The 24516-nt window shown below is 37.2% G+C and overlaps 1 protein-coding gene across 1 annotated transcript in view; it reads left to right on the forward strand.

Annotated features, from left to right (window-relative positions):
* Window positions 1-707: 707 nt before the first annotated feature.
* LOC115232526 (sodium- and chloride-dependent GABA transporter 1-like) overlaps window positions 708-24516 on the forward strand; it is a 56942-nt gene continuing 33133 nt past the window's right edge. The window contains exons 1-4 of the mRNA XM_029802447.2: window positions 708-889; window positions 9589-9605; window positions 11403-11537; window positions 22494-22635. Of these exons, the coding sequence (XP_029658307.2) occupies window positions 708-889; window positions 9589-9605; window positions 11403-11537; window positions 22494-22635 (476 nt within the window). The remainder of the gene's footprint in view (window positions 890-9588; window positions 9606-11402; window positions 11538-22493; window positions 22636-24516) is intronic.

The raw sequence follows: 24516 nt of genomic DNA on the forward strand, positions 1-24516 counted from the left end.
CATGAAAAAAGGGTATGGTTGATGAATGTAATTTCATTAGTGCCATACACGGAACTCTCGGCTTTTGAGAGTTCTCAATATATATATATATACTCATGTTTTTGTTTCTTTGAGTATACGCGACTGGTACTTAATTTATCGACCCCGAAAGGATGAAAGGCAAAGTCGACCTCGGCGGAATTTGAACTCAGAACATAAAGACTGGCGAAATACCAATTTCTTTACTACCCACAAGAGGGGACAAATAAGGACAGACAAACGAATTAAGTCGATTATATCGACCCCAGTGCGCAATTGGTACTTAATTTATCAGCCCCGAAAGGATGAAAGGCAAAGTCGACCTCGGCGGAATTTGAACTCAGAACGTAAAGACTGGCGAAATACCGCTAAGCATTTTGCCCGGCGTGCTAACGAGGGGCGAAATGCTTAGCGGTATTTCATCTGTCTTTATGTTCTGTGTTCAAATTCTGCCGAGGTCGACTTTGCCTTTCATCCTTTCGAGGTCGATAAATTAAGTACCAGTTGCGTATACTCATGTTAGCTCCCTCTTCAGTGTACATGCATGCATGCATGCACGCATACATACATACATACATACATACATACATACATACATACATACATACATACATACATACATACATACATACATACATGGACTTTTTGAAACATACAATGTTTTTACAACTAACAAACGCTTCGAAAAAATGTTTCCGAATGTTATGGGAGCTGAACCGCTGTTTGATTTTCTAAGCGTGTTCACATACTCAGTACTTCAGCTGAGTTATTTGGCGCAACATAAAATGCTTAAGGACACGGAGCTTCAGCCGGACCAGAAATTTAACCCACGGCATTATGATTATGTCGAATATCCCAACTACGTGCCTTCGTAAGCTTGGAATTAATTCATTACGAAATGAGAAAATCGGAAATTACCTGGGAAGTGAAGCAATCAACCTATCTCATTATTTGCATTCTATCATTTTCAACCGCTGCTATTAATTCTGTTGTGTACTTTTAAATACCCATCTGTCGGGTGATAAGATCAAGTGGACTGATACATGCCGATGTCACTTAACCCTAAGGCAGATTAATAAATTAATTCATAGAATATTTAGTTTACATTTCAGGCGAAAGTCTATCAAGAAAGAAAATAAAAAATGATTGTGGAGTTAATTAAACTTCTGCGCGGTTGTACTAAATTATTCGAGTTGTTGTTGTTGTCGTTTAACACAAGGTCACCTGTAGTTGAGTGAGCGTATCGTCAAAACATCCCAACTATAATGATCTCGTTTTTTTTTTTAACCAGCTTTGATTATATAAGATAGGCCAACGTGCCACTTTCTTTTCCTAAGATTTTAGAAAGCGATTTGAGAGAAACATGGCTATTATTACGAGCAGATCAAGCGAAGAGTTGGGGCTCTCTTATTTACATGATTTCAGCATACTTTAAGATAAAGTATTTACCACCAATATATGTATGATTTATGCGGAGCCTTACTGTGTAATCATTCCTCTACATAACTGGTATTGAATATATATAATATATCGATACCGAAGCAAAGAAAGATACATTCTATTCCAGCATGATTAAAAGTCAGCTAAATACTGAAAATCATTTAGTATGGTGCTCCGACAGTCCTGTCAATGTATGTGTTTGCGTGTTCGTGAGTATATTTATATTTAGTAGTGTTACCATTGGTGTAGCTTCGAACAGGTCCAAAACTATTTTTGTTCTTTTCGTTTGAATCATCCTTTGGTCTTGGTTCGTTCAAAATGGCGGCTAATCAGAAGCCGTGTAGCGCTTGGCAGTTACTACTGGCTCTTTTGTAAAAGCTGATTGAAAAAGTAAGTCACAAAACTGAACATTTTAATGATTTTTTATTTTTTTAATTTAAGACCATAAACATATTCCGATTCCAACCAGTTATATGCCATAACATTACCAAGAATATATGATTCCAAATATATATATATATAATATTTAATCAATATAGGGAGGCAAAAAAATTTTGTAGAATTCTTTTCCCCCAGGGAGGGCCTAGTGGAAAAAATTAAATAGTCATAAACCATTTTTAAGTTCAATATCACAATCAAGGAACGGCCATAATAGGCCATTCACCCACTAGATAACAGCCAAAAGCTTCACCGCAAAAAACATAATTCCGTAAATCAGGAGAAATTAAAAACATTTACCTGAAATTCCTTATACGATGCACCGTTTCTTCTACTGTTTAATGGTAAACTAACGTGATTAAATTAATCAAGCCAATCTACCATAGGCCCTTAGATTCATCAGTAAGGAATAGCCAAATCGGAACAGATATTTTCACGAGGCATCACGTCCATGCCTCGCCAATATCTGACCTAAAATTTCAAATCGTCGCACTCGCGCAAATTTATCGGCAGCAAATAAATATAAGCCGCCGATTCCATTACGGAACAACCAGAAAATTCATATTAATCCAATATAGGGAGGCAAAAAAATTTTGTAGAATTCTTTTGCCCCCAGCGGCCTAGTGGAAAAAATTAAATAGTCATCAACCATTTTTAAGTTCAATATCACAATCAAGAACGGCCATAATAGCCATTCACCCACTAGAAATAACAGCAAAAAAAGCTTCAACACCCAAATTAACATTAATTCCGTAAATCAGAGAAAATTAAAAAACATTTACCACTGAAATTCCTTATACGATGCACAGTTTCTTCTACTGTTTAATGGTAAACTAACGTGATTAAATAAATCAAGCCAATCTACCATAGTTATTTTGCGGTTGAAGCTTTTTTGGCTGTTATTTCTAGTGGGTGAATGGCCTATTATGGCCGTTCCTTGATTGTGATATTGAACTTAAAAATGGTTTATGACTATTTATTTAATTTTTCCCACTAGGCCGCTGGGGCAAAAGAATTCTACAAAATTTTTTTGCCTCCCTATATTGATTAATTATGAATTTTCTGGGGGTCCCGTAATGGAATCGGCGGCTTAATTTATTTGCTGCCGATAAATTTGGCGCGAGTGCGACGATTTGAAAATTTTAGGTCAGGATATTGGCGAGGATGGACGTGAATGCCTCGTGAAAAATATCTGTTCGATTTGGCTATTCCTTACTGATGAATATAAGGGCTATGGTAGATTGGCTTGATTTAATTTATCACGTTAGTTTACCATTAAACAGTAGAGAAACGGTGCATCGTATAAGGAATTCAGGGTAAATGTTTTTTAATTTTCTCTGATTTACGGAATTAATGTTATTTTGCGTTGAAGCTTTTTGGCTGTTGTTCTAGTGGGTGAATGGCCATTATGGCCGTTCCTTGATTGTGATATGGAACTTAAAAATGGTTTTTGACTATTTATTTTTTCCCACTAGGCACGCGCGGGGGCAAAGAATTCTACAAAATTTTTTTGCCTCCCTATATTGATTAATTATGAATTTCTGGTTGGTTCCGTAATGGAATCGGCGGCTTATATTTATTTGCTGCCGATAAATTTGGCGCGAGTGCGACGATTGAAAATTTTAGGTCAGATATTGGCGAGGCATGGATCGTGAATGCCTCGTGAAAAATATCTGTTCCGATTTGGCTATTCCTTACTGATGAATCTAAGGGCCTATGTAGATTGGCTTGATTAATTAATCACGTTAGTTTACCATTAAACAGTACAAGAAACGGTGCATCGTATAAGGAATTTCAGGGTAAAGTTTTTTTAATTTTCTCCTGATTTACGAATAATGTTATTTGCGTTGGTTGAAGCTTTTTGGCTGTTATTTCTAGTGGGTGAATGGCCTATTATGGCGTTCCTTGATTGTGATATATATATATATATATATAACATAAGAGGGATCAGCCATCTGAATGTGGCTAGGGTCAGGGCGGGGTGGTGAGGGTGTTTACTGATGCATTTAGCCCCAGGCGAACATCGACGTCACCAGAAGAGATGACACCATCGCGGTGTCCTTGCCAGCCAGCAAAGGGAGATCAGCCTCCCCGAAGATACGGATACTAACACGGACCGGTTTCGAGGTTATTGCCTCTTGTCAACGTATGGTAAGCACCGCTCTTCGTTGGGGACTCCCTCTACAGGCTGGATATATATAGATTTTCACAGTAACCACAGTCACTGGCGTAGAAAATCTGTTTGAAAACAATAAATAAATATATATGTATATATACACATATATACATATATATATATATACACATACGCACACACATACATACGAACAAGCAAACACACGCGTATATATATATACATACACAAACACACACACACACAACATATGGATATATAGGGTGGGCCAAAAGTTGCAGCACTATTTATATTTTAAATGATTGTGCAACTCGTAACCCACACTATATATATATCAGAGGGGGAACATATTATAGTTACCTTTCTGTAAATGGCGAATTTTGGTGGTAATTGAAGTTCCGATCGTTTATCCGGGTGGGATAAATACTTCAACAAAAATTCGCATGGATTAAGTGTAAGCAACAATATAAAATCAACCAAGAAGTAAAACGGAGATACACCCGGACAAAATCGCTGGAATATATATGACGGACGCCCCACTAACGGCCGAATTTAGCATGGACAATAAAGCGAACATCTCCGGAAATATACATATCCACTCAGATGAACAACCAGTATTCAATTACCACCAAAGTTCGTCATTTATATATATACACACACACACATGCCATTTGCAACGAGGTGAATGCATATTTACCTCAATATGGTACACAGTAACAGTTGTAAACTCACTCTTACCTTCACTTTGCTTAACTAATTAAATAACGGCTTTTTAGCACCAAAGATACACTTCTATTTGTTGTTTTTCTTCCATTTTCTGATCGTCTATATACTCACACACACACACACACACATATAGATAGATAGATAGATAGATAGATAGATAGATAGACAGATAGATAGATAGATAGACATATACTCTTTTACTCTCTTTTACTTGTTTCAGTCATTTGACTGCGGCCATGCTGGAGCACCGCCTTTAGTCGAGCAACTCGAACCCCGGACTTATTCTTTTTGTAAGCCCAGTACTTATTCTATCGGTCTCTTTTTGCCGAACCGCTAAGTGACGGGGACGTAAACACACCAGCATCGGTTGTCAAGCAATGCTAGGGGAACAAACACAGACACACAAACACACACACATACATATATGTATATATACATATATACGACAGGCTTCTTTCAGTTTCCGTCTACCAAATCCACTCACAAGGCATTGGTCGGCCCGGGGCTATAGCAGAAGACACTTGCCCAAGATGTCACGCAGTGGAATTGAACCCGGAACCATGTGGTTCGTAAGCAAGCTACTTACCACACAGCCACTCCTATACATATATACACACATTCATACAGATATACATCATACATACATACATACATACATACATACATACATACATACATACATACATACATACATACATACATACAAAACAATACTCCACAATGCATTTGCGATACCAGTGCTGTTCCCAACATTTGGGAGACTTGATTGGTCTTTAGCGTACTCTCGAGTGAAATTTCCCTCTCCCCTTTATTATATATACGTGCTTTCTAACGTAGCAGGTAACATCTAGCCTTTGGCTGCCATTTGGACCCCGTTGTGTCCACTACTCTGATTGGATGTCATTGGCGCAATTTGTCTCTTACTCTGTTGCGCCAATTTGCAGCGCCAATACCAACCAATCAGAATAGCGGCCAAAGGCTAGCTGTTACCTGCTACGTTCGAAAGCACGTACATAATATAAAGGGGAGAGGGGAATTTCACTCGAGAGTACGCTACAGGTCTTTAGAGGGAATCCACTCCATAGATATCAAAACCCACAAAATCCTGACAACAACTGGGAACTTCCACAGAAATAATGATGTTGACAGGCTCTACGTAAGAAGAAATAAAGGTGTTAAATTTGTAATTGTAATTTGTCCCGTCTGTGTTCAGCCCTGTGTGGCTAATAAAGAAACATATCTATCTATCTATCTATCTATCTATCTATCTATCTATCTATCTATCTATCTATCTATCTATCTATCTATCTATCTATCTATCTATCTGTCTGTCTGTCTGTCTGTCTGTCTATCTATCTATCTATCTATCTATCTATCTATCTGTCTGTCTGTCTGTCTATCTATCTGTCTATATATCTATCTATCTATCTTTTTTTATTTTTTTTTATTTTATCCCCCCTTTTTTTGTCCTCTTTTTTTCCATTTACGATCCCTTTTGATTGAAAACCAAACCCCCCTTCTTTTACCCCCAAAAGAAAAGCTCTACCTTGTAATTTTGTCCTGTCTGTGTGCAGCCCTATGTGGCTAATAAAGAAACATATCTATCTATCTATCTATCTATCTATCTATCTATCTATATTGTTAATAAATCTAGAAGTGAATATCAAATGCATGTTTACAATGCATGTAAACAGGCATATTTCAGAATTGCTGGTAACTGCACGTATACAACATGCAAGGAATGCATATGAGAGAAAATGAAAATATAAGAACCAATCTCTGTCGTTGTTCGTGTATATTTAGATATTGACTTTGTTTCTGACGGATCGAATAAGATCGCATCGCCGAACGGATATTGTGGTAAACAAATTCAACACACACATCAGCTGTCATCTTCAAATTATACGGTGTTACACGTGAGGAGAAAATAGATAATGACTAGCATTCCTTTAACAGAAACAAAGCCATTGTCAATACCACGCATACACATGTGTACAATTGTGCGTGCGCGCACGCACACACAAACACACGCGCGCGTGTTCATGCATACACATATACGTACATATTTTTGTGTATATATGTTGCAGAGCTACATCATCTGCTGTGCAGGTCGACTCACATATTATTATATGTATCTCTGCTACATATACACTCACGCACGAGTATATATATATATATATATAAGAGAATCATTGTCAGTGTGGTCAATGGGTTTGTGTGTGTGTGTGTGTGTGTGTGTGTTGTTGTGTGTGTGTGAGTGTGTGTGAGTGAATTCTATATCAGTCAGAAATAGAAGCACATTTAATATCAGTTATAGAGTAGGTATATACATGTGTGTGAGTGTATGGTGAGCTGGCAGAAACGTTAGCACGCCGGGCGAAATGCTGGGCGGTATTTCGTCTGCCGTTACGTTCAAATTCCGCCGAGGTCGACTTTGCCTTTCATCCTTTCGGGGTCGATTAAATAAAGTACCAGTTTAGCACTGGGGTCGATATAATCGACTTAATCCGTTTGCCTGTCCTTGTTTGTCCCCTCAAAGTTCGCCGAGGTCGACTTTGCCTTTCATCCTTTCGGGGTCGATAAATTAAGTACCAGATGTGTACTGGGGGTCGATCTAATCGACTGGCCCTCTCCCCCAAAATATCAGGCCTTAAGCCTAGAGTAGAAAAAAATGTATAGTCTTGGATATAGTGCTCTTTCTGTAAATGATGTATGCATACACTAGCGTAGCTAGATGGTGGCGGTAGGGGCAGTCCACCCCGGGTGGCACTTTTAAAAGGTGGCACTTTTGGGTCTGCTGTAGGCAATATGTGTTTTTTTTTTTTGTGGAGTCCAGGAGTGGCACATGGAAGGGCCACATCGGGCGGCACACACTCTAGCTACGCTAGCATATACATGTTCACGCATGCATGTTTCCATGTATGTATAAACTTTGTAATGCAGTTATATTTAGTTGGAAAGCATTATTTTTAATACTAGCCTTCATCAACGGACGACAAATAGCAGAATCAATAAACCATCTGATTGAATGTTTTGCTGTATATCAATACATACCTTTACTCTCCTAATCCGAATCGCTTTGAACTTCACAGAGACTTTCATCTTCCCCGAGTCAATACAACAAACTCCCGTGAACTCAATCTACTTGACTCGACTCTTGATATGGTATTTAGTATCTGACAAAATTTCTACGTTAAAATATTTTCATACACCAACTTGATGCTTTTAGACACATTTACAACTCAATCATTCTATCTATTGAATATATTGTCTGTATTCTATTATTATTATTATTATTATTATTAGTATTAGTATTATTATTATTATTATTATTATTATTATTATTTTATCATTATTATTGTTATTATTATTATTATTATTATTATTATTATTGAGTGAGAGAGCAGTGTAATGCCATCAAAGTAACACTGGGGTAAAATATACGAAGCCCAGTATACCCATCATGACTACCCGTCTGATAAGGCTACACTAAGCACATGCATCACAACAATATGTGCGCGACATGGTGATCTCATATCAAGATGAACAGCACATGACCTTGCAGGTGGGGCCCAGTTAGAATTTTCTTCAGGTTGAGTAGCCCATGCCGCTCAAAAGGTCCCTGAATAAGGGTCGTTTAAGGATGTTGAACGAACCACTCATGTTTCCAAAGGTGAATTATCCAAACCGCAAAGAATTCCTTTCAACACATGACTATGATGCTCCCCGACCACTTCTGCTCATGATCAGAGATGCACATATCGTCAGCCACTAAGGGACATGCTCAACTGGTTAAGGTCAAACAACTGACAAGCAAAACTGTGGTATTGAGCAGAATATTTGCTGTAGCCCATCTTTCATACCAAGACAAAGCAATGTACATGATAGCACTTTCAATCAGTTAAGATCAGAAGCCACGAGAGCCACTGCCTGGTACTGCATCAGGGTATTTATTGTTGTTGTTGTTATTATTATTATTATTATTATTATTATTATTATTATTATTATTAGTAGTAGTAGTAGTAGTAGTAGTAATTTTTTACATAATTCATATTCCTGTCTTGACATATTCTGGATACTCATGTTGCTTAATCTTTTGTTTGTTCTGTGTATCATATATGATAACCAGAACATATTTCCCATTCGTCCATACATCTTATAAATGCACATACCCATTCTTTTAAACCACCAGAATAATTTGGGACTTATGAGAGGAAAACTGTATATTACTCAGGATATATAGAACAAGGACTAACAAAATGATTGAAAACCAGAACGGACATTTAGGACAAACTTATAAAACTGATTTGGACAGGCAACGGGTTAAGCAGACAGATATCTCCATTTAATATTTGATAAATCGAAATTTCGGAATTCTCCCCCTTTACCTTTTTGAGAGGAATTTTCATTAACGCAAAATGCTATTCTTCTCATTACGGGTATAATTTCAATTGATTAAAAGTTAAGTTCAGCTTACCATAATTAAGTGTAGAAACCTGCACTTAATTTTGTTTTCTTTGGAAAGTGTTACATTTTGCCTCTAAGAGCGACTTCTTTCTTTTCTTTCAATGATTTCCATTCATTTTGGTTTTTTTTTTTTAAATTTATATATTCTCTTGTTCAACAGTTTTGACGTCGCCCTTCCATTTCACTTAGTTATTAAAATAAAGAAAAATGAAGAAATCCAACCTTGCATCTATTTACACAGCTGTCTCTAATCAATGCTAAGCTGTAATTTATTTCACTAATTATTACTAATCTTCTGTGTAATCTCTTATCGCAATCTTGAAACAAGATCTTAATATTCTATACTTCATATACTTTGATATTAGGTCTGATATCAACATTAGTATGGCAAATCAACGAGGGAACATCTGCATAGTCGTTTGATCTGCTGGAAATAGCAGTTAAAACACTCTTAAATCACACCCTGCTATATTAGGATTAAAGAAAGAGACTTGTAAGAATACATTGCGGGTCTTTTCGGTTTGAATGGCAGTTTTTAAAAATAATTTCCACGTAACTAAAAAATTTTAAACTTCGTATACTGGTAGAATGTGTTTATAAAACATCTTTTTCTCTTGGCTTTATTGAGAAAATTCTATAGTTTGTAAGATATTTGTTGCTTTTTTCTTCAATTTCTGCAATTTCAACCAATCACTGACGTCTATTGAGTTAAAAACATTTTGTGCCGTATGAATATGTCTCTCATTTAAGAAACAGATTGGGTTTATTTACATTTGTGAAGAAAAAAGGGTTCGATTCCATTGCGAGGTGTCTTATAGTAAATGGAATTTTCTATATCATTGAGTTGAGTCATATGCTGTGTGTGAAATTAAATTGACGGAAAAGGCACAAAAGCCTGTTGTGGGTATCGTAACTGTATTTAAAATGTACAGCTTTGTCACACACACGCATGCTGTATCATGCTGATTCCACGTGTGAATTACGTTAAGGAGTATACGTGTCCGTGGAATACTCAGCCACTGACATATTAATTCAGGGGAAGATAATGCAGTCGGTTAAACAACTGAATCTTCGCTGTTGAATAACAGAGATTAGAGGGAAGGAAACAGACGTGACCGGCACTTCATTTTATTGACTCAGAACATAAAAGGTAATGTTGACTGCTGGAGGATTTGAACCCGGAATGCAAAGGACCATAACTAAGTACTGCTCTACCGACTCAGCCAAACTTCCACATTTATTGCATTAATGTATGATGAAGGCATAAGTGTTGCGGAAACGGTAGTACACTCATCAAAATGTCTTACATAATTTCCTTTCAATGCACCTTGTTTCGAGTTCTTATCCATTTGCAGCTAACGTTATCTTCCATTGTTTTGGGGCCAGTAGCACAGGGTTTAAGGCCAATAGCATATGGTTGCGTTTAGGGGTGAGGATTGTGCTTTGGGGTGAAGGTTGCGCTTTGGGGTGAAGGTTGCGCTTTGGGGTGATGGTTGCGCTTTGGGGTGAGAGTTGTGCTTTGGGGTGAGGGTTGCACTTTGGAGCGAAGGTTGCGCTTTGGGGCGAGGGTCCACCTTAGGCAACACCTTTAGTGGGGGGACTGGATCTTCTGGATCTACTGTAAAAATCCGTGTAGGCTGTGGTGGGCCACAGAGGGGGCACAGCAAACTCAAGGGCTTCCACGAGTGACACACACTACCTACACCACCGTTTGGGGGGTCAATCAAATATTCGCCAGTCATGTATAGTAATTAATGGTAATCGACCATACACCTTCCTTACAACTTGTATCATGTAACAAATAAGGGCATGCCTACACAAGTGGGTCCCCACTTCCCCCTGACTTTGTTTCCTCATAACTTTCAGAAAAATTGAGCTTTGTTAATGAAATTCTCTACTCTGCTCCAAAGCGAGAATAAGTTCCCAGAAAGCTATGATTATATTACAGCTTTAATTCTAGTCCAGACAATTCATTTAAATCACTCTTCCCACCTTTCTAACTGGATGAAGTGGTAAATAACCCTTCCTTTCAAAATCTTCCTCACATTGACTGAAAGAGTGTCATAAGCAAAACTGAAGACCCAGTTTTCACCAAAGTACTTCATTTCCTTTTAAAAGTACATTTCATACATAGGATCAATTCGTTTATATATTTATATATGTTTTTGTTTGTTTACAGGTTTATTTTTGGTGGCCTTCTACAGTTTGGCAGTGCTAATATGTGTTCCTGTCTGCTACGTCCAGCTCAAACTAGGGTCACTCTTTCGGTCTGGAACTGTTGGCATTATAGGGTCAATTATGCCCCTTTTCAAAGGTAAGAAATTCCAGTTGTCTACTTCTGTGATGTTTGCTTGTTTTTTCTGTCCTTTTCCAACTGTCTTTTATTATTCTGTTTTAACTCTGAAATTTAAAAAAAAAAAATAAAGAAAAATTTGCTACACAAATATATAAAGTCTTTGATTTATAAGGGAAAAAAATTACATCAAGACATTCATCAAATCATGGAATTTTCAGTTATTTAACCATTGAGCATTTAAATTGACCACATTAGGCTTATATATTCTGCATGTCTTATGTTCAAACCAGTCAGATTCAGCCTTTCACACCTACCATACAATGGCATTCTAAAAATATACAACCAACATCATTGAAATCTTGAAGCTACAAGGTAATGTATAGTAAATTCAAACCAAATGCAATAAATAAGCATTATGTTTGACTAAATAATCTGAATGTCAAAGGTTAAAACCATGTTACTGAATTAATATGACTACAACCAACAATTGAAACTGCTTGTTCATATTACATGCAGTAAATATCATATATGGTTTATATTTTTTTTCAAATTATAGTTATGATACCCATGCTGGTGGCACGTAAAAAGCACCAGCCAAACGTGGCATCCACGTCGGTGACACATAAAAAGCACCAACTGATTGTGGCCATTTGCCAGCCTCCCCTGGCTCCTGTGCCGGTGGCACATAAAAAGCACTCAGTACACTCACAGAGTGGTTGGCGTTAGGAAGGGCATCCAGCTGTAGAAACACTGCCAGATCAGACTGGGGCTTGGCACAGCCTCCTGGCTTCCCAGACCCCGGTTGAACCATCCACTCCATGCTAGCATGAAAAACGGATGTTAAATGATTATGATGATGATGATGATGATGATGATGATGATGTAGTTACATGACCAATTTTTGTATAAAACATTTCCAGTCAATAAAATCTTACTACATATGTTATGGGCACTTTCGAATTATTGAGACAGCTTCTGTACAGTTGTTCAACTTGCAGAAATGGCTGCCAAATCTCTTTCATATACTCTGCCACCTTCAAAACATAAGGGCCCGTTGGACTGTATGGTCCAAGTTATACAAAACCTAAGGCTGTCAGTGTTGGAACATTTTTGATTAAGATTGAACTGTTCATCCATCAATAACACACACACACACACACACACATTTCGTTTGAGTTGTCTTCTACCTTTTCTATCCAAAGGGTTTTCAACCCAATATTTACATGCTCATATTTATAGCTTTATTTGCTTCAAGATTCACCGTTTCTAAAAAGAATTTATGTTGTTGAAGTTTCTAAATTCTTATATCATCAACATATGTATGCATATGAATACATACATACATACATACATACATACATACATACATACATATAATATATATATATTATATATATATATATATATAATATATATATATATACAGATATATACATACATACACATATATATATATACATATATATATATACATACACACACATATATATATATAAATTGGTGTAATGACAAATTACACACACACACACTCATCTCTGTATATATAGATATATGTAGGTATGTATGTGTGTGAATGTGTATATATATATATATATATATATATATATATATATATATAGAGAGAGAGAGAGAGGAGAGAGAGAGAGAGAGAGAGATAGATAGATAGATAGATAGATAGATAGATAGATAGATACACACATTCATATGCATATACATACCTACATATATCTATATATAGAGAGATGTGTGTGTGTGTGTGTGTGTGTGTGTGTGTGTGTGTGTGTGTGTGTGTGTGTGTGTGTGTGTGTGTGTGTGGTGTGTGTGTGTGTGTGTGTGTGTGTGTAATCTGTCATTACTCCAATTTTTCCATTAGGAATGTGATTAAAAGTGAGCAGAATCCCAAGTTGCTCATTTCTGTCACATTCCTCAATAAGAAAATTGGAGTAACAACAGCTTAAAACCTCAGCTTCAAGTGAATAAATATATTCTACAATATTTATTGAATATTATTTTTGCTCTTGACAGTACATCTAAATGCACATACTTACAAAACTTATACACATATGAATTTATTAATCCATAAAAGCAAAATGTCAGTGAATGAATAAACAATTGAATTCATAAACAGAAGTAAATGAGTATTTTTTTTTACAAATTGACAGCTATGTTGAAACTTTGTCAAACATAACTTTTCAGTTGAGAGATGGGAGAAAGAGAGAAAGCTCAAATGGAACATCATGGGAAAATAAATCAAAGTATACACATTTAAATAACTATAGATATTCTATGTTATGCATCTTGTGTTATTTTCTATGCATTGTTCCATTTAAGATATATAGGCGCAGGAGTGGCTGTGTGGTAAGTAGCTTGCTAACCAGCCACATGGTTGCGGGTTCAGTACCACTGCGTGGCATCTTGGGCAAGTGTCTTCTGCCATAGCCCCGGGCCGACCAATGCCTTGTGAGTGGATTTGGTAGACGGAAACTGAAAGAAGCCTGTCGTATATATGTATATATATATATATATATGTGTGTGTGTGTGTTGTGTGTGTGTGTGTTGTGTGTCTGTGTTTGTCCCCCTAGCATTGCTTGACAACCGATGCTGGTGTGTTTACGTCCCCGTAACTTAGTGGTTCGGCAAAAGAGACCGATAGAATAAGTACTGGCTTACAAAGAATAAGTGCCAGGGTTGAGTTGATTGACTAAAGGCGGTGCTCCAGCATGGCTGCAGTCAAATGACTGAAACAAGTAAAAGAGTAAAGAGAGAGTATCTCTCTATATATAAAGCTGAAGTTGTCTGTGTATGGCAGGTTTGGTAGCCTTCAACTAACACTATCTCCTCCGAGACCCTGCGGCGCAAGTTGACCAAAATTGAGAGTATGATAGAAGAAGGCTTACTCTACTTTCCGTAGAAGAAAAAATTCAAATCAGACCATGTTAACACCAAAAATTATTTACATCAAAAAGGTGCTTTTTTTCTATGAAAATCCCTATTTGTTACTATTTTTTGACTGCTGTGTCGCCATTTTTCGGTGTATTTCAACAAGAAAAATGTTCACTTAAAGAGAATACATAATGCAAAATTTTTAATTTTCAAAGATCCAATTCTAAAGGGTCAAAACAAACCCAAGCAATGCTGGGCAATACTGCTAGTATATATATATATATATATGGATGTTTGTGTCTCCTTGTCTTGACACAGTGTGATAGTTGTAAATGAGTCTACTGATATACAAAGCAGTTTCATTCATTTCTATATTCTGGCCATGGGAAAATACTCTTTTCTACTCTAGGCACAAGGCCGAAAATTTTGGGGGAGAGAGGCCAGATGATTAGATCGACCCCAGCATGCAACTGGTACTTAATTTATCAACTCTGAAAGGATGAAAAGCAAAGTCGACCTCGGCGGAATTTGAACTCAGAACGTAAAGACAGACGAAATACCGCTAAGCATTTCACCTGGCGTGCTAACGTTTCTGCCAGCTCGCTGCCTTGGCCAAAGGAAAATATCACCTTGCATGGAAACAGGTGAGAGTTGGCAACAGGAAGGGCATCTGGCCATAGAAAGTCTGCCTCAGCAAAACTCCGTCCTCCACACGCAAACATAGAAAAGTAGATATTAAAATGATGATGATGATGATGATGATGATGATGATAACAAATATTAGTCTCAAATTTTTGGCACAAAGCAGCAATTTCAGGTGGAGGAGATAAGTCAATTACATTGACACCCCCCCCCAACTCCACCCACCCATTAGTGTTCAACTGGTATTTTGTTTTATTGAACCGTAAGGACAAAAGGGAAAGTTGACCTCAGATGAAATTGAACTCAGAACCATGAGATGGACAAAATGCTGCTAAGCAGTTTTCCCAATGTGCTAACTATTCTGCCAGTTTGCCACCTTAATGATCACAAATATTGATAGGCTGTTGGATAGATAGATAGGCTGGTACATGCATGGCTTGCTGGCTGGTTGGCTGGCTGGCTGGTTGGATAGCTTGCTAGCTGGCTGGTTGGTTGGCTGGCTAGTTGGCCTTGTACACGAATAGATAGATACATTTCTTTATTAGCCACACAGGGCTGAACACAGAAGGGACAGATTACAAAGTAGAGCTTTTATTTTGGGGGAGAAAAAAAAATAAAAGGGGAGTAGGTTTTCGATCAAAAGGGATCTTAAAAAGAAAAAGAAAAAAAACGATCAATAGGGATCGTGTATCACAGAAATGTCATGATGTAAAGTGTAAAGGGGGAAGCAGATAAGGTTTATCCGTGAAAAGAAAAGCCTATGGAAAAGACCACGATAACCTCGGTCAATAATATCACATGTTAACACATTTATTTGCAAGTAAGTAACCCTCTGTTTTAAATTCTGGGTTCATTGGATTATGCTCAAGGTGGCCTCGTCATTCATACTTGCCGTCCTTGCTACATTCACCCATCTTTTTTTGAAACATTCGCAAGACAAAACTTGCCTACAGACAGACAGACAGATATTGGAAACAGTTTACAAACAGTGGAACTTTGAATAAATTAAGAGCCAGGAAATTTATTTATAGTTTCACAAATATTGATAATTTTTTTAAAATATATAACATTTGGAGAGATAATAAACATGATAAAATTTGATTTAGATGATGTATCATTAGCAATACAGTTCTTAGAAACCTATATATCTATCCACCTATCCGTTCACATACAAGACTATCTATCTATCTATCTATCTATCTATCTATCTATCTATCTATCTATCTATCTATCTATCTGTCTGTCTGTCTGTCTATCTAGACAGGCAGGCAGACAGACAGACAGACAAAAAGATAGATAGACAGACAGGCAGATAGATAAATAGATAGATAGACGGAAAGATAGCTAGACAGACAGATAGGTAGACAGACAGACAGACAGACAGACAGACAGACAGACAGATAGATAGATAGATAGATAGATAGATAGATAGTATTTTATGTGAACAGATAGGTGGATAGATATATAGGTTTCTAAGAAATGTATTGCTAAAAATATCAAGTAAAGATTTTACATCATCTAAATCAAATTTTATCATGTTTATTATCTCTCCAAATGTTATATATTTTTTAAAAATTATCAATATTTTGTGAAAGTATAAATAAATTCCCTGGCTCTTAATTTATTCAAAGTTCCACTGTTTGTGAACTGTTTCCAATAAATATATATATATATATATATATATACTTTATTTAAAGCAGCAGAAAATTCAACGAGAAACTCAGAGTAACAGGTTTTGTTGAATTTTCTGCTGCTTTAAATAAAGCATATTACTCTACCACTGAGTACTCTTTTTTCCTCCTTGTTTCACATTTATGTGTTTACTCCGGTATATATATATATATATATATATACTCTTTTCTCTTTTACTCTTTTACTTGTTTCAGTCATTTGACTGCGGCCATGCTGGAGCACCGCCTTTAGTTGAGCAAATCGACCCCGGGACTTATTCTTTGTAAGCCCAGTACTTATTCTATCGGTCTCTTTTGCCGAACCGCTAAGTGACGGGGACGTAAACACACCAGCATCGGTTGTCAAGCAATGCTAGGGGGACAAACACAGACACACAAACATATACACACACTTATATATATATACATATATACGACAGGCTTCTTTCAGTTTCCGTCTACCAAATCCACTCACAAGGCATTGGTCAGCCCGGGGCTATAGCAGAAGACATTTGCCCAAGATGCCACACAGTGGGACTGAACCCGGAACCATGTGGTTGGTTAGCAAGCTACTTACTAAACAGCCACTCCTGCGCCTATATATATATATATATATATATATATCTCAATACAAATACATTATTCTTCCTCATTCTTGTTGACTAAAAATTAATATTTCATTTGGTGCTGCGCTGCTATTTAATTAGTTCTTCAATGGCTGCTTATTTTCGCTTAATTTTTATTCCTTCTCTTAAAGAAGTAAGATACATTTCTTATCTCTACTATGATAAGGAAAGTCTGAAATGTATTTTAATACATAGTGCACTGAATAGCTTTCTAGATACAACTAAAAGTCAGAAGGAAAGTGAACCTCCGGTCATTCCCCAAAAGCCTGCACACAGACAAGATAATGATGAATTGCAAGCACAGAGTACAAAAATGGTGATGATAATTTTGTTGATGATGACTGTGGTAATTTTTGTTGTTGTTGTTGTTGTTCTTATTATTATTATCATTATCATCATCACTATTATTGAGCAAGAGAGCAGCACATGCCACCAAAGAGGTGCTGGAGTACAAATACACGAAGCCCAATATATCCATCATGACTCCCCTGTCTGATAAGGGTACACCAGGCACAGGCAACCGAACCATATGCGCATAACACGGCCATATGTACATGACACTGTTATTATTATTATTATTATATTATTATTATTATTATTATTATTATTATTTGATGAAAACTCACCGCTTATTTTGCTGGGTATGATGGAAAGTGTCAGCTGTCCACAGCTAACAGACTAAGGTGACACTTGTTTATTGGCCATGCTTCAAGAACTCTGCAAAGAATTCTTGCAGTTCCAAGCAATGCTGATTTTTGTAGGTGTTCTACTTTCACACATGCACTAATTTTTTTCAGAGTGCTGGTACTTCCAAGTGCACCAATTGTGATTGGTATCACATCTACTATTTTGAAGGCGGCGAGCTGGCAGAAACGTTAGCACGCCGGGCGAAATGCTTAGTGGTATTTCGTCTGCGTTACGTTGTGAGTTCAAATTCCGCCGAGGTTGACTTTGCCTTTTATCCTTTCGGGGTCGATAAATTAAGTACCAGTTACGCACTGGGGTCGATGTAATCGACTTAATACCTATGTCTGTCCTTGTTTGTCCCCTCTGTGTTTAGCCCCTTGTGGGTAATAAAGAAATAGGTATCACATCTACTCTCCTCATTAATCACTACCTTCGTATTTCCCATGCCAAATCATCATAGTTGTTTGTTTTTCTTCTTCTTTCACATTGATCCTGTTGTCACCAGGTATGCTCTGTTGATTATCATGCATATGTTTTTCTTTTTTATTCACCACAACAATGTCTGGTTCCTGATGTCTGGTCAGGTGATTGCATTTAATCATTGCATCCACATTCTCGGTGACTCCTTCTGGGGTTTGCTCATACCACGTTTTTGCTCTTTGTAGGCCGTGGTTTCCACAGAGCTCCCAATGGCATTGCCATGGCATCTTTTGTATTTGCGTTGTGCCAATTTCGGGCATTCACTAATGAATGCCATACTGTTTCACCTGTCTCACCACACATTCTGCATTTGTTGCTGTTAGTAGTGTTATCTATTCTGCACTTTACATAGTTGGTCCTTAATGCTTGTTCTTGAGCTGCGCATATGAATGTTTCTGTCTCTATCTTCAGGTCACTCCTCCTCATCCATAGCCACCGGTCCTCTGTATCTGTTTTGGCATTCACATTTCTTGCAAACTGTCCATACATTTTATTTCTCCTTCCATGCTGTTTCTTTTTTTCTGTTCATTTCTTCTTTAAATTTTTCCTTCATTACACAATTCTCAGTTTTGATGATGCTGGCCTTCTTCGAATGTTTCAAAAATGGCTCCATGGCATTTTTATATTCTACCCTAAGCTGTTTTCCTCTGCTTCGATACAGTCTGGCAACTGATCAAACCTCTCCCAACTTTTCTTCTGGACAAGCACAGACTATCAGTGTCACTCTTAGGGTGGAAGGCTGTGTGTACTGTCAACATTTTTCTTGTCTTATTAGTGGAAGGCTCCATGTACTATTATTATTATAATTGAGTGAGAGAGCAGTGCATGCCATCAAAGTGAAACTGGGGTAAAATATACGAAGCCCAGTTTACCCATTGTGACTACCTGTCTGATAAGGGTACATCAGGCACATGAGTGAGAGAGCAACACATGCCATCAAAGAAGTATTAATGCTGTTATCTTTATTATCTCACAATAATCATTGCTATTATTATTATTATTATTATTACTACTACTACTACTACTACTACTACTACTACTACTACTACTACTACTACTACTACTACTTAGTGATGTTCCAATATATAGGAACAGACATGGTGGGTGGTTAAGAAGCTTACTTTGCAACTGCGTGGTTTCAGGTTCAGTACCTGTATATGATACCTTGGGCAAGTGTCTTCATCTATAGCCCCAGGCCAATGGATGCCTTATGAGTGGATTTGGTTGGCAGAAACTGTGGAGGACTGTCTTACACATACATACATACATACATACATACACACACATACATACATACATACATACCTACATACATACATATGTACATACACACTCACACACATACTCATACACACATACATGTGTATGCACATAAGAAGACAAAGAAAATTTTGTAACACATCTTTAATGATTTGTTATAATTGTTTCTGTATCAGCTCTATGCAAAGATTCAGCATCAAAGGTGTGCTCTCACATTGTGCTTCTTCCAGGCTTTGGTTTTTGGCTTATATTTGGAAGAAACAAAAAAAAAAGAAAAAAAAGCACAAAATAAATAAATATAAGTGTGGTTAAGAGATGAGTAAGTAGGATAGAGACTATGTAGTGGTGGGGGAATCAAAAAGAAGAAGAAGAAGAAGAAGGAGGAGGAGGAGGAAGAGGAGGAGGAGGAGCATTCCAGCTTTGGTCTGGAATCCAACAGTGTCGACAGCCCAGTATTTGGGCTGTCAACCCTAACTTTACACCCTACCAGGACTTTAGGCCACATGCATACACACACACACACACACACACACACACACAGACACACACAACTTATAACCATATTTTCAAAATTTACACTTCTCATCATTTCTTAACTTATGCAGATTACACCCATGTTTACACATTTGCCTTAATAATATTACAGTTTCTAAATTTAACGGTAAAAATGGATAGGTATGTTGGCATAATTGGCAGTATACTTATTGCGAAAATAATAGACATGAGTTGGATTCCCATGTGTACTAATGCCTAAATTTTTTTTCCTGTCAAGGTCTTATATGCCCCAATATTAGACATTACCTTTCATCTTTCTAGTGTGGATGAAATAAATACCAGTTGAGCACTTTAGGTGATGTAATTAACTTATCCCCTAACCCCAGATTTGCTGACCCTGTACCAAAATTTGAAATCATCATCATCATCATCATCATCATTATTATTATTATTATTATTATTATTGAGTGAGAGAGCAGTGCATGCCATCAAAGTGACACCAGGGTAAAATATATGAAGCCCAGTATACCCATCATGACTACCCATCTGATAAGGGTACACTAGGCACATGCATCACAACCATATGTGCGCGACATGGTGATATCATATCAAGATAAACAGCACATGACCTTGCAGGTGGAGCCCAGTTAGAATTTTCTTCAGGTTGAGTAGCCCATCCCGCTCAAAAGGTCCCTGAATAAGGGTTGTTTAAGGATGTTGAAAGAACCACCCATGTTTCCAGAGGTGAATTATTCAAACCCCAAAGAAGCCCTCTCAACACATGGCTATGATGCTCCCCCACTACTTCTGCTTGTGATCAGAGATGCACATATCGTCAGCCACTAAGGGACATGCTCAACTGGTTAAGGTCAAACAACTGACAAGCAAATCTGTGGTATTGAGCAGAATATTTGTTGTAGCCCATCTTTTATACCAAGACAAAACAATGTACATAATAATACTTCCAATCAGTTAAGATCAGAAGTCACAAGAGCCACAGCCTAGGCATTATTATTATTATTATTATTATTATTATTGCCTTTGCCCAGCTTCTAGTGCTGGAGATGTACTACGGTGTCAGCTGTTCACTACCAGTGAACTAAGGTAACACCTCTTATTTTTTGAGCACCTTCCGGAGTATTCGAGTGGTTCCAAGCAGTGCTATTTCCTGCAAGTGCTCCACCCTTATTGCAGCCCTTATTTGTTCCATGTACTTCTCAAGATTTTTGCTCACTGTTCCTAGGGCTCCGACAATTATTGGTACTACTGCTACCTTTTTTCATCGAACACAACTGCTTAACTTCCCAAGCTAACTTGTCATATCTCTCAACTTTTCTTTCTTCTTTATCGCATATCTTGTTGTCAGCTGGGCATGCTATATCTATGATTCAGCATAGTTTGTTTTCTTTCTCAATTAAGATTATATCCAGTTTCCTATTCTCTATCTCATGGTCGCACAGAATCATAAAATCCCAGAGGATCTTTGCATGTCTATTTTCGACGATGCCTTATTTTTATTATTATTATTGAGTGAGAGAGCAGTGCATGCCATCAAAGTGACACTGGGGTAAAATATACGAAGCCCAGTATACCCATCATGACTACCCATCTGATAAAGGTACACTAGGCACATGCATCACAACCATGTGTGCACGACATGGTGACTTCATATCAAGATAAACAGTGCATGACCTTGCAGGTGGGGCCCAGTTAGAATTTTCTTCAGGTTGAGTAGCTCATCCTGCTCATAAGGTCCCTGAATAAGGGTTGTTTAAGGATTTTGAATGAAACACCCATGTTTTCAAAGGTGAATTATTCAAACCCCAAAGAATTCCTCTCAACACATGGCTATGATGCTCCCCAACTAATTCTGCTCATGATCAGAGATGCAAATATTGTCAGCCACTAAGGGATATGCTCAACTGGTTAAGGTCAATCAACTGACAAGCAAATCTGTGGTATTGAGCAGAATATTTGCTGTAGCCCATCTATTTATACCAAGACAAAACAATGTACATGATAACACTTCCAATCAGTTAAGATCAGAAGCCACGAGAGCCACTGCCTGGTACTGCATCAGGGCATTTATCATCATCATCATTATCTTCGTTGTTGTTGCTATTATCATCATCATCATTATTATCATCATCCTTATTGGACATTAAATGAAGATGATGATGATGATTATTGTTGTTGCTGCTATTCATTATTGTATTTATATTATTTTTCAGGAGCAGGTATAGCCCTGTTGATCATGACCTACATTCGCTGTTTGATGTTTTCTGTGGAAATGTCCTATGGTTTATTCTACACATTTGCTTCTCTTCAGCAACCATTTCCCTGGAGTCTGTCCAAATATAACAAAACCTTATGGTATGTTTTCCTTTATTGTTATTTTGTTATTGTAATTGTTACTTCTGCTTTCTCCTTCTTCCTCTTCTTCATCTTCCACCTTCCACTTCATTTTATAATCCAACTTATTTTGTTCATATTATTCGTACATGCTTTACAGGTGACAGGCTGATAGAACCACTGGCATGCTGGACAAAATGCTTAGCAGAATTATTGTTCATTTTTATGTTCTGAGTTCAAATTCTGTTGAAGTCGACATTGTGTTTTCTCCTTGTGGGAGTTGATAAACTAAGTACTAGCTGAGCACTGGGGTTGATATAATCAACTTAACTGCTCTCCTGAAATTGCTGACCAAGTGCCAAAATATGAGACCATTATTTGTACATGGTATAAGACGACAAGCTGCTAGGACTGTTAACAAGCTGAACAAAATGCTTACTAGCACGTTGTCTATCTTTATGTTCTGAGTTCAAATCATATATATTGTCGAAAGAAACTTGTGCATGAGTCACAAGATACAAACATCTAGTAGTATCTTACTGGCTCTATCAGTAACAGTTCTCTAGGTACAGTAGCAAGGTTTGAACTATAAAACTTTGTTGCCTCCAGTCTTTCACTTTAAACCCACAGCCAAATATCATGACAATTTTCTTCTAAGTAGTATATATATTTTATTAATTTTATATATATATATATATATGTTTGTTCCTTGTTGAGCCATACCTGGCTCATAGGGCCAGTTTCCCGGTTTCCTTGGTGTATAGGTTCCCCACCAAGATGGGACACCAGTCTGCCGCAGGTGAGCTGCAAGATGCAGGAGGAAAGATTGAGAGAAAGTCGTGGCAAAAGAGTCAGCAGAAGTTTGCCATTACCTTCTGCCAAAGCCACATGGATTTTAGGTGTTTCACTCATAAACACACACATCGCCCGGTCTGAGATTCGAACCTGCGAGTCCACTGCTCTAACCACTAGGTCATGTGCCTCCACTATATATATATATATATTATATATATATATATATATATAGTCAGTGGATCATCTATCCAAAAATGAAGCACACTCTAAAGTATAGAGCAGTAAATATATGTCCGGTTATAGAGTGACCAATGGTTTTGCATCCATTAAGCGTTTAGCTTTATGGACGACTTGTCAGACTCTAGATAGACAGCTGAGGACATATAACCTCTTTTGAATTGGAGGTAGAAAACCATTACGGTCAGTAATTTGTAAGCAAAAGAATAAGATTCATATATATATATATATATAATCAAAAGAAGCAACAAGGATATTCAGAGGTAAGCAACAAGAATATTCAGAGGTTGCTTATTTTGATTGTAATCACCCATTTTGAATTATATGGATAATACCATACTAAATTCTGGTGCCTTTAACTTAAGTACCATATTCAACTGAATCTAAATTTTACTGAACTTACATATATATATAGGTATATATGTATATAAATATATATATACAGATAGATAGATAGATAGATAGATAGATAAATAGATATATCCATGTATATCATTGAAGATGATATCATCATCATCAGCCTTGTTTAACGCCTGCCTTCCATGCTAGCATGGGTGGGACAAATATATATATATATGTATATATATATATATATATATATATCATCATCATCATCATCATCATTTAGCGTCCGTTCTCCATGCTAGCATGGGTTGGACGGTTCAACTGGGGTCTGTGAAGCTGGAAGGCTTCATCAGGCCCATATATATTTCACACTACATGTGCAATCATCGCTTTTTGCACCGAATGGCTGATCACAACTGGCTAAAAATTATCTCTTCCAGTTGATCCCTTAAGCCAGAGTTTTTAACTGTAGATAAACACCAGACACAAGTAAGATGTTAGACATGTTATCGCAAACCCTGTTAG

This window comes from Octopus sinensis, linkage group LG2 (genome assembly GCF_006345805.1).
Source record: "Octopus sinensis linkage group LG2, ASM634580v1, whole genome shotgun sequence".
Taxonomy (NCBI): domain Eukaryota; kingdom Metazoa; phylum Mollusca; class Cephalopoda; order Octopoda; family Octopodidae; genus Octopus; species Octopus sinensis.